Source organism: Myiozetetes cayanensis, unplaced genomic scaffold (genome assembly GCF_022539395.1).
Source record: "Myiozetetes cayanensis isolate MyiCay16 unplaced genomic scaffold, myiCay2020 scf10, whole genome shotgun sequence".
NCBI lineage: Eukaryota > Metazoa > Chordata > Aves > Passeriformes > Tyrannidae > Myiozetetes > Myiozetetes cayanensis.
The window spans coordinates 27,567,987-27,581,626 of record NW_026086605.1 but is presented as its reverse complement, the minus strand read 5'-3'; the positions used below and the strand labels follow the sequence as shown (position 1 = coordinate 27,581,626).

The 13,640-nt window shown below is 38.0% G+C and overlaps 1 protein-coding gene across 1 annotated transcript in view; it reads left to right on the top strand.

Annotated features, from left to right (window-relative positions):
* Nucleotides 1-13,640, top strand: part of OGDHL (oxoglutarate dehydrogenase L) — a 53,130-nt gene that overhangs the window by 16,873 nt on the left and 22,617 nt on the right. Inside the window, exons 5-15 of the mRNA XM_050340043.1 lie at nt 913-1,028; nt 2,715-2,869; nt 5,520-5,666; nt 6,104-6,194; nt 6,706-6,885; nt 7,262-7,390; nt 7,766-7,945; nt 8,205-8,357; nt 9,365-9,467; nt 10,090-10,218; nt 11,965-12,115. Of these exons, the coding sequence (XP_050196000.1) occupies nt 913-1,028; nt 2,715-2,869; nt 5,520-5,666; nt 6,104-6,194; nt 6,706-6,885; nt 7,262-7,390; nt 7,766-7,945; nt 8,205-8,357; nt 9,365-9,467; nt 10,090-10,218; nt 11,965-12,115 (1,534 nt within the window). The remainder of the gene's footprint in view (nt 1-912; nt 1,029-2,714; nt 2,870-5,519; nt 5,667-6,103; nt 6,195-6,705; nt 6,886-7,261; nt 7,391-7,765; nt 7,946-8,204; nt 8,358-9,364; nt 9,468-10,089; nt 10,219-11,964; nt 12,116-13,640) is intronic.

Below are 13,640 nucleotides of genomic sequence, written 5' to 3'. Positions count from 1 at the left end.
AAAGAAGCTGGTTTTAATTTTTAAAATATTTTCACACATGCACACACTTAACCTTTGAGATAGCTCAGCTGGTTGGAGCGCAGTGCTAAGGTTGCAGGTTCAATCCCTGTACAGGCCATTCACTTAAGAGTTGGACTTGATGATCCTTGTGAGTCCCTTCCAACTCAGAATATTCTGTGACGTTCTGTGAAATACATAATTTTAATGTATATATAACTTTCTATAACTGTATGTAATTTGTATTTTAAGTGTTATACATTTGCTCCTTACAATTGTAACAAGCTGTTTTTCCTTTCTTCATTTAACCGGTATTTTAGTCTTGTCTGTTGTGTATTTTAGTTTTTGAAACTGCCTAATTGTTAAGTGAAGTATTTTCTTAAATAATATTCTCAAACCAGAAGAAGTTTAGGTATGTCAAAATGAAGATGGGACAATATGCTTAAACACCTGCTTTCCTTGTTTTCATTGGTGGGGGTGTGGAAATCTTTGTGTGCAGCTCATTACGTGACTATTTCAAACTACCCTAAAAAGAGAAAGAGGGTGAATAGAAATACCTTGGAATTTCCACCAGAGTGTTTGTACAGCATTACATTGAGCACGTTGTGTATTTTCTCTTAGTGTCTCTATTAATGTAGTATGCTTCCAGCCAGCTGGTTCTCTCTGTCAGGAGGGATTCTTTTTGTGTTTGTTATAAATCCCAGTCATTACAGTTAGTTGTTAATTTTAAAATCCAGACTAAAGTGCATTTTAGTAATGGATACCTTCAAAATATTCACATTTTCAATTTTTGTTCTGGTACTTTCTTTCTTAATATTGTTTTATTAAACATAATTGCCATGGTTTAAAAAACAATGCCGTTTTCTTTTTTTGTCTCCTACCCTGCTCTGCAAATCAATGATGTACCTGTTGTAGGATTTTATGGTCTGCATGAATCAGATTTGGACAAAGTCTTTCAGCTGCCAACAACCACCTTCATAGGAGGAAATGAGAACAGTCTTTCTTTACGAGAGATCATCAAACGCCTGGAGGTCAGTGGGACATTTTTGAATTTGGGATTGTTTTCATCCAGACCGAAGTGAACTCCTTCCAGTTGTCAGTCACAAAAAACCTTATAATTTGTCAGTTATTAATACAGCATGTATAGAATTCAGATGACACAAAAAATAACCTTTGTGCTGTTTCTAGAGGTAGGAGCACCTTTGGGTTCATTACCAGGATATCTGGAATACACAGATTAAGGATGAGTATAAAAGAGGTGAATAAGGTAGAATACTAATTTGAGCCCTCGCTCTGTCAAGAACTGATACTGCTTTAAAGGAGTAGAGCCTTTGGAAATTGTCTTTTAAGTGTCAGACCACAGGTGAAACAGCTCTGCCCTCAGATCCCCAACTTCAGTGAGATTTTTACTTGACATAAAATGTGAAGGCTGGGTACCAAATTCATGAAAGCCCAGCTGCAGCTTATGGACAGTGATTTCCTTGTTTTCCATCCCCAATCATTTTTGTAGAGTTTCATTGTCTGACAGGTGATGAGGTTTATGCCACAGGAAGTCATCAAAGCTGAAATAATTTAAAGCAAAACTAATTTGAAGGAATCAGTATCATTAGAGGAGAACTCCAAATAGCAAAAAGGCAAGCAGGAATGGTAATAAATTTGCAGACTGCTGAGTGACTTGGTGCTGGATATCCTCAGTTGTTTGACTTTTACACTGGCTTAGCTGAAGTTTGGTAAATTGTTCACATATTATCTCTGTTGTGCATTTGAACTCTATATTTGGGGTTTTTCTTGTCTTTGTACTTCTAGCTTATCTGTGTAGCAATTTTCAAGAGATAGTCTTTAAAATTGCAATGTGCAAATAAATAGACAAAATCAATAGCAAAATCTAAAAGCCTCAAGGAGCTGATTTGTGTTAAGGAGAGAGAACTCTCTGGTTTCCTCGTCTCTCTAGAGCTCTGGATTTTTTTTTTTTTTAATTGAAGTTAACATTCAATTCCTTTTTAGAGACTGCCTGTATGAGTGATTTTGAACCTCTCTGTTTAGAGCGGTTTTGTCTCAAACTCACACTAGGTTTTACTTCTGTTGACTTTTATTTTGGAAACAATTTTTCTGATGAAATAGTCTTTATAGGGTAAGAAAAAGAAAATTTAAAAAATGAACAAGGAGATACAATTTCGTTTTGTCTTTGCATTTCTCCCTGCCCTTTCTCTGCTCTCAGCTGCTTGGGTTCTTTTTCAGATTTCCAGGTATCTGATAACTTGGCAGTTATCAGATAATTTGCATGAGACTTCAAACCTGCCTTCTCACTGTCTTTATTTCTTGATTTCAGGTGACATTTAAAAAAGACAGGGTAAATTTTGGTAAATTACTGGAAATCTTTGCTGGTGCATCTAAAGAAAAGACTGTACTATGACTGTAAGAACAGTACTGAGTTAGGTGAAACGTGCCAGTTAAGGTGGGTTTATTGGCCTGCTTTAAATATATCACCAAATGAGAATCTTCCAGTTTCGAAATTTTGTTACTTTGTAGAGAAAGCTTTGAGGCACAAAACTAGATTCAGTAAAATAATTTATTCACCTTTAGAATTACTGTGGGGAAGAGGAAGATGACAGTATAGCTTTCGGAAGAGTAACAGAGAACATAAATTACAAAATGTATTTGTTTCTTCATGGCCCATTAGCTCCTAAAGCTTCTCTGTTGGTGTTTTCATTTCCTAGAATACCTACTGCCAGCACATTGGCTTGGAGTTCATGTTCATCAATGATGTGGAGCAGTGCCAGTGGATCCGGCAGAAGTTTGAGACGCCGGGAATTATGAAGTTTACTAATGAGGAAAAAAGGACTTTGTTGGCCAGGCTGGTGCGCTCAATGAGGTACTGGGGAGGTGCTGGGAAACTGCTCTGTGGCTGCTGGGTGGGAACTGATGCCATCTGTAAACTGCTGAGGTGAATAGACTCAGTGAAATCTGGAGCCCAGGTGGGTGCAGTTAATCTGGCTTGCAATATCAAAGGAAAGTGTGTGCTGTGAGGTGTGTCAGGGTCTGTGTTGTGACTTTTAGTATTCCATTATCTTAAAAGGCAGGTTGTGTTCTTGTCCAGCCCTTAGTGGCGTATCTGGCAACGTTTTCATTGGCTTGAGGAAGTAAAATGGGAAAAAGTAGTTTCAACAGACAAGTAATATTGATCTGTGGTAAAGATTTGTATCCTGTTTCAGAAAATAGGTGTCAGAACAATGTTGGAATGTTATTTCAAGTCCTGTTTCTGCCCTTCTCCTTTTGGGATGTGCCCAGATGTGCAGCACTGTTGCCTGACCTGGCAGCAGCAGTTTTAGTCTCTGCAGTGTGAGAAAGCACATATGAAACAGCTTATTGATTGCTTCCATTGTGGGTATTTGTGTGGAAATACTGTGATCCCAGAGACTGAATTATCCTCTTATCCTTAGAACAAGACTTTTCAGGCACAGGATTCATTCCAGTTTTTACAATCTGAAACAGTTTGCATGTCCTTTGATAAAAGCAAGTGCCAGAGATTTATAAAGGCGCATTTTTTTTGTTAAGCTTCCATGTTCAAAGACATAAAAGTGAAGTGCTCATTGGAGGTGTCAAAAGATATTTTTTCCAGGTGTTTTGTTAGCCAATATTATAGCAAGATGGTATGTTTGATTAAAAGGTTCATTTAAACAGAAATAAAAATGTAGCTTAATGGTCAAGTGAATTGAGTCACTTGAGTAAGTTTGTTTGTTGTGTTAACAGGTGCTCAGTATGAACCACCTGTATTTATCTTAAGACAAGAATTTGTGCTTTTATTCCTGCCTAAACTGTGGAAAGATCTGGGGTTTCTAGTAGGATGAAGGAGCCGAATGTTTATCTTCTGCCAATTTAATTCTCTCCTGAAAGTGGAAGAAAAATAGTTTCACAAAAATTTCTATCCTGCTTTCTCCAGTGCACTTTTTATTCTGTGGTTCTGAAATGATAGAGGAAAAAAAATCTGTTTTTGTAGAAACCTGGTTGTGCTCTTGGTATTTGTGGCTTTTGGAAGGTTTTAATTGTTTTGCTCCAGAATACTGTTTTCAAAAATGTTCATTCCAAGTACTGCAGAGTTCAGGTACTTGAAATTGAATGTTAAAGTTAGATTTCTCACCCTATGTGGTTTTTATTGATAGGTTATTGTACAAGGCTCATTTTTAACTCCTCCTTCTGTAAAATACTCCTTGTACATTTGGAGCTACTTTGTCTGAACATTAGACCCTGACGTGGAGTCTGATCTGAGTAGGGTCAAACATTTCCAGATTATCCCTTTTATGAGATGTGTTCCTCGCTGGTACAGAATGCATGCAGTGACAGTGGATGGGCTACCAGCCTTTGTGCACTCATAGTGACATGTGGGGGATTTGCCAAATGTGGCTGTGAAATACTGTAGTTCTGCACACTTAGTGGCAATTTACCTCAAATAATGAACTTGCTGCTTGTCCAGCACTGGCTTAACTTGGAGCTGCAAAGAGGAGGAAAACAGCATGTACGCTGCTTTGATTTGTCCTGTAGGACTTGCTGTTCCCACGGGACCCCAATTCCAGTTTCCCAGCAAAGCCCCACAGACTTCCCTGAGGAATTCTGGCAGAATACCTCAGATGAGGGTCTGGCTTGTAGCTTGGTTGGCTGAATCATAAGGGTATTGATGGGTGAATAAGGAGAGTCTTTTGGCAACAACTCATTTCACTGCCTTCAGGATTTCAGTCTAAAGAGGTGAATGTCAGCACTGTAAGTGAGGAATAAGTTGAGTATTAATGGATTATGGCAGTGTTATGAGTCGAGGCATTGCCCAGATGATGTAACCAATACAGTTACTTTGATGAAGATGTATTTTCTTTGCCTTTTGTATCTCCAAGCTTTACAACATACAATCCTTTCAACATTTGTTAAAAGGTACTTTTTAACCACTCACGTTGCCTCTGGCCCAAATGCATTAAAGAATGAAAGAACACAGAGCTGTCAGGGATTGACATCATTCCGCTGCTGAAGCTGAGGCGGAGATACCAGTGTCCTAGCTCTTGGCAAGTTCCCAAGCGTTACATCACACATTCTGAGGAGCCCTGCCATTGGATGGGACCTATGGAATAGGCATGCTTTCTACTCTGGTTTTTTACAAGTGTTTAATACAGGTTCTCTGCTATGTTTTCCTCAATCCACAGTAGAGACTTCTTTGCTGTCGCTCTGCCTTCCCAGTGGTCAGTATTTGTGTACATGAGAGCAGAGTTTAACTTGGGAAGTGAATTTGGTCTGAGACGGAGACTCCTAATTGTTTCAAAGTTCTAGTAAATACTTCTCAGATGGAAGAGAAAGAAGACTTAATTCTTTCCTATATCTTCCTCCCTATGTGTGACTTTATTCCAGAGGCCTAAAAACCTGTATTCACAATGTTTTAAAACAGTGTGATTTTATTTGCTAAAAGATGTTTGACACTATCTGCTACATTATCTTAACACAAACACTCTCTTTTTGTGTGTGTGTGTTTCTTTTTGGCAAAGATTTGAAGACTTCCTTGCTCGCAAGTGGTCTTCCGAGAAGAGATTTGGTTTGGAAGGATGTGAAGTAATGATACCTGCACTTAAGACCATCATTGATAAATCCAGTGAAATGGGAATTGAATATGTTATAATGGGGATGCCTCATAGGTAATGTCAATGGAAACACCCTAACAAATGGGCTTATTGTATTAAGTTTTGGGTTCTAGAATTTTATTAACGAAGTTGATATTAAAAAACCTGAGTTAGCAAGAGTAAAGCCATGATGTTGCCTAGAGTCTGGAAGCTTGGTGAATAATATTGAACTCACCTTTGCAGTCTGCCTTAACTAATTATTAGTGTGGTTATATAAAGACTGCTAGATAACTACAATATTCACTTGGATAGCTAGGTATGAAACATCTGAGGGAACCCATCGGAGGGACTTTGCAATAGGAAGAAGAGTTGAATCAAAGGTTTCAGGTTCAAAAGTTTGAAGTGAACTTTTGCAAATTTCTGATAGGGTGGTTTGCAGATTTTTTAAGTTTTATACTGTTGACTCTGTTACTGCCATTTTTGAGACAGAACTGTGTCTGGAATTTTCTTAGAGGTCGGCTGAATGTATTGGCTAATGTAATCCGAAAAGAGCTGGAGCAGATCTTCTGTCAGTTTGATCCCAAACTGGAAGCAGCTGATGAGGTAAGATGCTTTTTCAAGAGATCTGTATAGAGAGATCAACATTCAAAGTAGTTTTTAGTTGTTTTGGTCATGGTTATTATGCAAGTAACATTATCAGCTGCTGAAATGCATTGCCTTCTTTTCTAGTTTGAGGAACATGATTTGGTGAAATTTCTTAATGAATGTAAAGATTATGTTGTACCTTTAACATGTAGAAGATATCTCAGGAATGACTGTAGATGAGTAAGAGTTTGACTGAGTTCATAATCTCTAAGCATCTTTCTTTGTTTTATATAAATGGAATGGGTATCAATATTCTGTAAGCATTTACCCAACATTGGATGGCAACAGTAAGGTAATAGAATAGGAGCAGTGTTCCTATTTGAAATTATTTTGTCAAACCCACAGTGCATACTGATGTGCAATTAACTAGATGCATTTTTCAGGCTGAGGCACAAATTTTAGGCATGGTGAATCAGATGCAGCAGGTATGAATGACATTCCTGAATCGTGATTGCATCTTGCATGTTAGGGATCTGGAGATGTAAAATATCATCTGGGAATGTACCATGAGAGGATCAACCGAGCAACAAACAAGAAAATCACTCTGTCCCTGATGGCTAACCCTTCTCACTTGGAAGCAGTTGATCCTGTTGTGCAGGGGAAAACAAAAGCTGAGCAGTTTTATCGAGGGGATACAGCAGGGAAAAAGGTAAAGATTGTTTACTATAGTAAATGTAATGGTAGTTTCTCATAGTATTTTTAATAAAAATAATTTACCAGTAGTTTCATATCACAGGATCTCCCTTTTTTCCTTTCCACAAAAGGGAAATATCACCTGTTGAACTAGATAAGATTTCTGACAGTACCTGAAGGGTAACTGGAGGAAGTAGGCTTAAAGCTTTCTTTTGTTTGCAAACTGAACAAAGGCAACAGAATACTGAGAAATTTATGGTGTATTATAAAAATACTGTTCTATTTAATAAGCACTACAGAAATATGGAGAAAGAAATCCTGCTGAGAAACTTAAATCGCAGTTTTGGTTCCTAATATAGGTGTGGATGTGTGTGTCTAATTCTCTCTCTCAGGTTATGTCCATACTATTACATGGGGATGCTGCCTTTGCAGGACAAGGAGTGGTTTATGAGACGTTTCATCTTAGTGACCTCCCGTCCTACACCACAAATGGCACCATTCACGTTGTGGTCAACAACCAGGTAACAAAGAGAGAGTTTTCCAATCAACCTATCTGCTGAATAGTTGCTCTCCTATTTCTTTTTGTTCTTGATTGTTATTAGCTGAGGGCATTGTCCCCTCTGCTTATTAAAATGGTTGGGATGTTTCTGAAAATGATCACAGTATCTAGAAACTCTGCGTGGATAATATTTTATCACCTACATTTATTTAATTCAATTTGTAATACTTCATTGGATTTGGTTTGTTTTTAAGGGAGCAAAAAGAAGCTAGCTAGCCAAACTGAAAAGCTGATATAACTGCTGTGTAAATGACTATTAAATGCAAACCTCAAGAATTCAAACCAGAGTAGAAGGAGGTGTCCAAATTATTCCAATAGAAGTTTCTGTCATTCTTAGATTGGCTTCACCACAGACCCCCGTATGGCCCGTTCATCTCCATATCCTACTGATGTTGCTCGTGTGGTCAATGCTCCCATTTTTCACGTGAACGCTGATGACCCTGAAGCAGTGATGTATGTGTGCAATGTGGCTGCAGAATGGCGAAACACATTCAATAAAGATGTGGTGGTTGACTTGGTAAGTCTTTATTTTCTTAACTTTTCATTCTGTGCATTATGTATTACTCTCTTATTTTTCTGTGGCTTAGAAAAGAAACATTTGATTTTAAAGGCCTTCAGCATCCTAATTTTAAAAAGGCAAATGAGTAACAGGCCCACAAGAAGCCGTAAGTGTTTTTTATACCATAAACCTCTTAAAACTATCTGTAAAACTATGAAATGGAAGGACTTCATTTTACATTTTGCCTTAACAACAGAGACAATCTTTCCCTTCGCAGGTTTGTTACCGTAGGAGAGGGCACAATGAAATGGATGAGCCCATGTTCACCCAGCCTCTAATGTACAAGCAGATCCATAAGCAGGTGCCAGTGCTGAAGAAATATGCGGACAAGCTGATTGCAGATGGGACTGTGACACTGCAGGAGTTTGAGGTACACATCAACAGAGTTGAAGGGAGCCTAAGGAGCTGTTCAGTAGAAAGACACAACTTTCACTGTATGCTGTCTGCTTGAAAACCTTCCTTTCATTACTGTGATAAGTCTTCACCCTTTGACAATTTGTGTTTCAGTTTGGTTTGGATTTTCATGTAAAACGAAAGGCCTGAAAGTACTGTGAAGTAATTAATACATATTGCAAAGGAAAAAAAATCGCTTTGATTTTGAGATTTGTAAAAGGTGACCAGATAAAAATGTTGGAAAATAGAGGCATTTATCAACTGTTCTTCATCCTGAGACTCTTGATTCAGCAGCAAGACACCCAGAGATATAATTGTATCTTCATACTGATAACCTTGGCAGGCTTGTGTCCAGCAATAATGCAATAGAATCATTTTCTGTAGGTGGATTCTGTTACCTGCAGGAATGATCACAGCTCATGCAGAAGTAGCTTTCCTGAATCGTTGTACAAGTGTGCCAGTAGTGCCATGGGCTTTGGTGACTGGATCCAGGATCCTGGATGGATGTTTTGCTGTACAGACTGAACTCAGCATTGTTATTAATACCTTTAAAGATTAGCTGGCTCAGTAACTTGAGAGTGATTTTGGAATTGAAACATGGATATTGCAGAGGCATTCTGCCTCTACAGAATATGGCATTGTATCTGTTGCCTTAACAGGTGTGGCTAACAGATTTTTAACAAGACTCTCACAGAAGGGTTAGTTTTCTAAGAAGTTCTTTTCCAGTATTTAGTAGCTTCTGTGGCCAGGAGTATGAGAGCTGGATGGTTCTGATCTTCGAAGTATAACTGTACCTTATATTTGTTCTGTCTCATTCTAGAGTAATGCTTGCAGCTTCAGCTCTTGGTACACTCCTCTGTAACACCTGTCCAGTGAACTAAATAATTTATTTAGAGAATGTGTTATCCTGCTGAATGATAGGGGTCACTCTAAGATACAACAGTGTTATGTTTTTCCATTTTAAAAAAGATTTTTGTTCTACAGGAAGAAATTGCGAAGTATGATAGAATATGTGAAGAAGCATATGCTAGATCTAAGGATAATAAGATTCTACATATTAAGCACTGGCTTGATTCACCTTGGCCTGGTAAGAAGTGTCCTTTCACTTATCCTGGTGTTATCTGAGTGTACATTTAGTTTGAGTCTATAATCCAGGATATAAATAGATTTTACCAGATAGTGTTGCCTTAAAATGGAATTATGTGACCTTTGATTTGCCCCTGCTAAGGGTAAATGTAGCATTCTTCCAGATCAACTTGAAATAAATGTTTTTCTTAAAAGAACATGTAAAGTAAGGTGTGACTTTGAAAAAGATGTCTTCCCACTTCAGCAGAGAAGTGGCTTTCCTGTACTGTTAACTGTTTCTACTGTCAGGAAGAAGGACTGTGTCTCATGCTCTTTTTGTTTTTTTATTTTTCTATGAGGGATTGAGGTGTCATTTGCCTTTTATTGGCTGCCTCTGCCCACATAGTTAGACTTCACAGGGAGTGAAAACAGAAACAAAACCAGATCATTGTGTGCCTGTAAGATCAAGTTCTGTTGTCATGCAGACAATCAAAATGACTGTGTTTCCCAGCAAAAGGTGAAGAACTGGGTTTAGTCTGCTGCTTAGAGTGTCACTTAAGAGTTGTGACTTTTTAAGTAAATTGTAGATGCTGTAGATATCTCTTAAACGGTCCTCGAACATTCACCAAACCTTTTACTTCCAGGATTCTTTAACGTGGATGGAGAACCCAAGAGCATGTCTTGTCCTCCCACGGGCATTTCAGAAGACCTGCTGACTCATATTGGCAACGTAGCTAGTTCAGTGCCAGTCAAAGACTTCAAAATACACTCAGGTCAGCTGGGCTCTTTGTACCTCCAGCTCTTTTTCTGGATTTCTGCACAAACATTGTTGCTGGGCCTTTTCCCAAAGAGGAAAATGCATATGACTTTTTAATTCTGACTCTTCTACTCTGTGGATTAGGAAAATGTGACACTTAAGGTCCTGCTGCTTGTTCTCAGCATAATGTTTTTTTCAGTATCACATCGCTTCTGTTCCATACCTCATTAAAATAGATTTTCCTCTGAGGGAGGTAAACGTTTTTTGTAACTTTAAGTTAATACCTTCTTTCATTATTCAAGTCCTTGTGGAAAATGGAATATTTGTGGGACTAACTGGGAAGTAAGGCACCCATCTCAGGAGGCATTATTAAGGTGGGGTTTTCTCATGCTAAAACTTGAGGTAATTTGAGGTCTACTTTTCTTGTAGTTAGATGACTTTCTGCTCAGAAATACAGCTGGAATTTTCTTAGACCTGGCAACATTGCTGATCTACTATGAGCTGAATTTTAGTACAGCTGAATGGGCACTGTGTAGGCAAATTCTGACAGTTTTTCTTTCAACTTACCATTTAGCATTGATGATAGTATAAATATAGCTCTTTTTTTCCAAAAATCTTAGCTTTTGTACTGAAGAGATTCAGTTCTGACTTTGGCATCTATTACAGTAAGAAGTTAACTGTGCCTGTCTTACTGGGGAGTCTCAACACTGTGTCTGAGATACCTTTATTTCTGAGTAAAAAGTAATTAAAAAAAAGTAAATAGATACTTTTACTTCTGAGTTCTGAGATAATTTTACTTCATGGTCAACTGTTGGGAGTAATAACATGTTCATTCCATGGGGAAACACAGAGGCACTTTTCAGGATCTTTGTTCTTTTGTTGGCTTGTAGGATATGCACTTAGAATCAGGAGGAAGAGCTTTTTTCTGTACAAAATCTCTAGCTAATCTTTTTACTCCTTGATGGATGACTCTAGAGAAGAGTGTTTCTGCCATAGGTGTTATTTGTGTTTGTGTTCATTTGGGACAATTAAACACAAGTAATGATGATAGGGCATTCCCAGTTATCAACTGCAGGCTTGTTGAGCAGATAGAATTAATGGATAAACTTCAAAACTCTTCTCCACATTTGTTGTGACACTGATGAATTAAAAATTATAGTCACCCAATAAAATTTAGTATTAGACATTCTGACTAAAAAGGTAAGTTGTTCTTATAAAATCTTCACTAAAAAAAGAAACAACTATTTTTTACTAGCTGAAAATCTGAAAAGCTGCTACACTTTTCTATTTATATGATATTCATAGTATTGATCAATCCAGCCTGTTTCACTTTATAACATCTCCAAAAGTCCAATAAGACAAATGCCAAGAAAAAATGAGAAAAGGAGTGAAATAAAAAATCACAAACCAAATTGCTAATATTTTCAGTCGCTTATAAAAAGTGCTTGGTGTTAGAGATGTGGAAATAAATCTTAAAGAAGAAGTATTTCTTCATGGGTCTTTTTAGTTGTCCTCAGTAGTTTCTGATACAGCCAATCTTACTTTCTTCTTCAAAAACAAGATATGAAATTTATGCAACCCTTTGCCTGGGAAACAAGATTTTTCACTTTGCTAGCAGTTCAGTTCCACAAAAACAACTCTTAGACCCTATTTAGGATCTCTGTTTAACTTAGCCAGTGAGGAAGGAGAATGATGAACATAATATGACTATAAAATTTCTCTGAAGCAGGTCCATTCATTTCTGATCTTTATTCCACTGTAGGACTCTCTCGGATTTTGAAAGCCCGCTTGGAAATGACCAAGAACAGGGTTGTTGACTGGGCCTTAGCAGAATACATGGCTTTTGGCTCTGTTCTGAAGGAAGGGATCCATGTCCGACTAAGTGGGCAGGATGTGGAGAGAGGTACTTTCAGGTGAGTACTGAGGTAGCTGTTAAATGTGGTCCCATACTTACAGAAACAACTTGGCATTCTCTAAACACTATGCTCTCCTGCAGGGAGAGGGAAGTTTGGGCTATTCAGCATCAGTCTCAGTGTTATAGGTTCCAGCAGTCAAGAATAATCGAATCTCCTGTGTCTCTGTAAACAGCATTTTAAAGAAGAGTAACCAAGGCAGAACAAATATTTTTAAATACTTTCTTCCTTCTCTTGCTGAAAAGCAGAAATTGCATTTTTTCCTGCTTTTTAACAAAAAATTCAGCTGCATTCCATCTAATTGCTAAGAAATAAGATAAGGGGATTTGCTGCAGCAGATTCTGAGTCTTTTAAATACCATTCCAGTGGTGGCTGCTTGGAACTTGTGTATCCTGTGAACAAATATGTTGCCAGTTGGCAAGGCTTTTTAGAAGTCAAATAAGATCCTTTGTACTGAGACTTTTAATGACTACGGAGCATGAATGAAGGCAGAATCTGATCACTTGGTAATACAGATACAGTTTGCTGCCTTACCTGATTCTCTGTGGAGTAAAATGTTAATGATGTATTTAATTGAAGCCTTTGATGTGATGCCAGTTCCTGGGGTGAATGAACTAGCAGCTGTACTGTGCTTCATTGTGAATGCTTGCAGGAAAGAGAAATAAATCTGGGTGCCTGTCTTCTCTGGTGCAGTACTCTCTTTCTGTGCCAAGCTTCATTTGGTGTCTAGTCTTTTGGGCTTTCTTCCTTTTGCTTCCATTCTCTTGGCAGTTTCACAAAATCCTTTGGACAAGATTTGAAAACAAAACTGAAAATCGGGAGATTTCCCCCTTCTCCGGCTTCTCATCCTCCCTGATTTCAGTACCATGGTCTTGTAAAGTGAGCATCTCCTGGGACAGGAGCATCCATGTTCACTGATTAGCAACCTGCCTACCTATTTCAGGTGTGAGCATAGTCATGTCTAGCATACCTATAGACTTGCCTTGCAAATACTGATTCTCTGTATTCCCAGTTCTTGCTCTGGAGGAAGAGGATTCTTCAGACCTATTTTCCAGATTTTCTTGATGTTTAAGATAAAAAAGTTGTTATGTTCATAAAAAAAAAAGTGTTCAGAAAGAAAGCTATTTAGACTGGTGAAGGCTAGCTAAGGATTCCTGTGCTATCTGGGTTTTATTACTCAGTCTTTTAGAAAGCAAGTAAAAAGGCATTCCAGTGAATTCTTGTGAAGTTTGGGACTGAAGCTGGTACTGCAGATGTTTGATTTATAGAACCTGGTTCTGCTTTACTGTTGGGTTTTAAGTTTGCCTGATGGGTAGTGGGATCTACAAAATACTAGCCAATGGTGAGATTATGAATTTTTGTTATGAATGTGAAAGACAGCTGGACAATAAAGGGTGAGATGAAAAAAATGCCTTGGACCTGGGGAAGTCAGAGAGTATTCAGCTCCTCTGTTAAACAGAAGAGAACACTGTAGAAATATGTAAGAGTCAGATCAGTCTTCTGTATTCAAGCTCATTTCATCAGA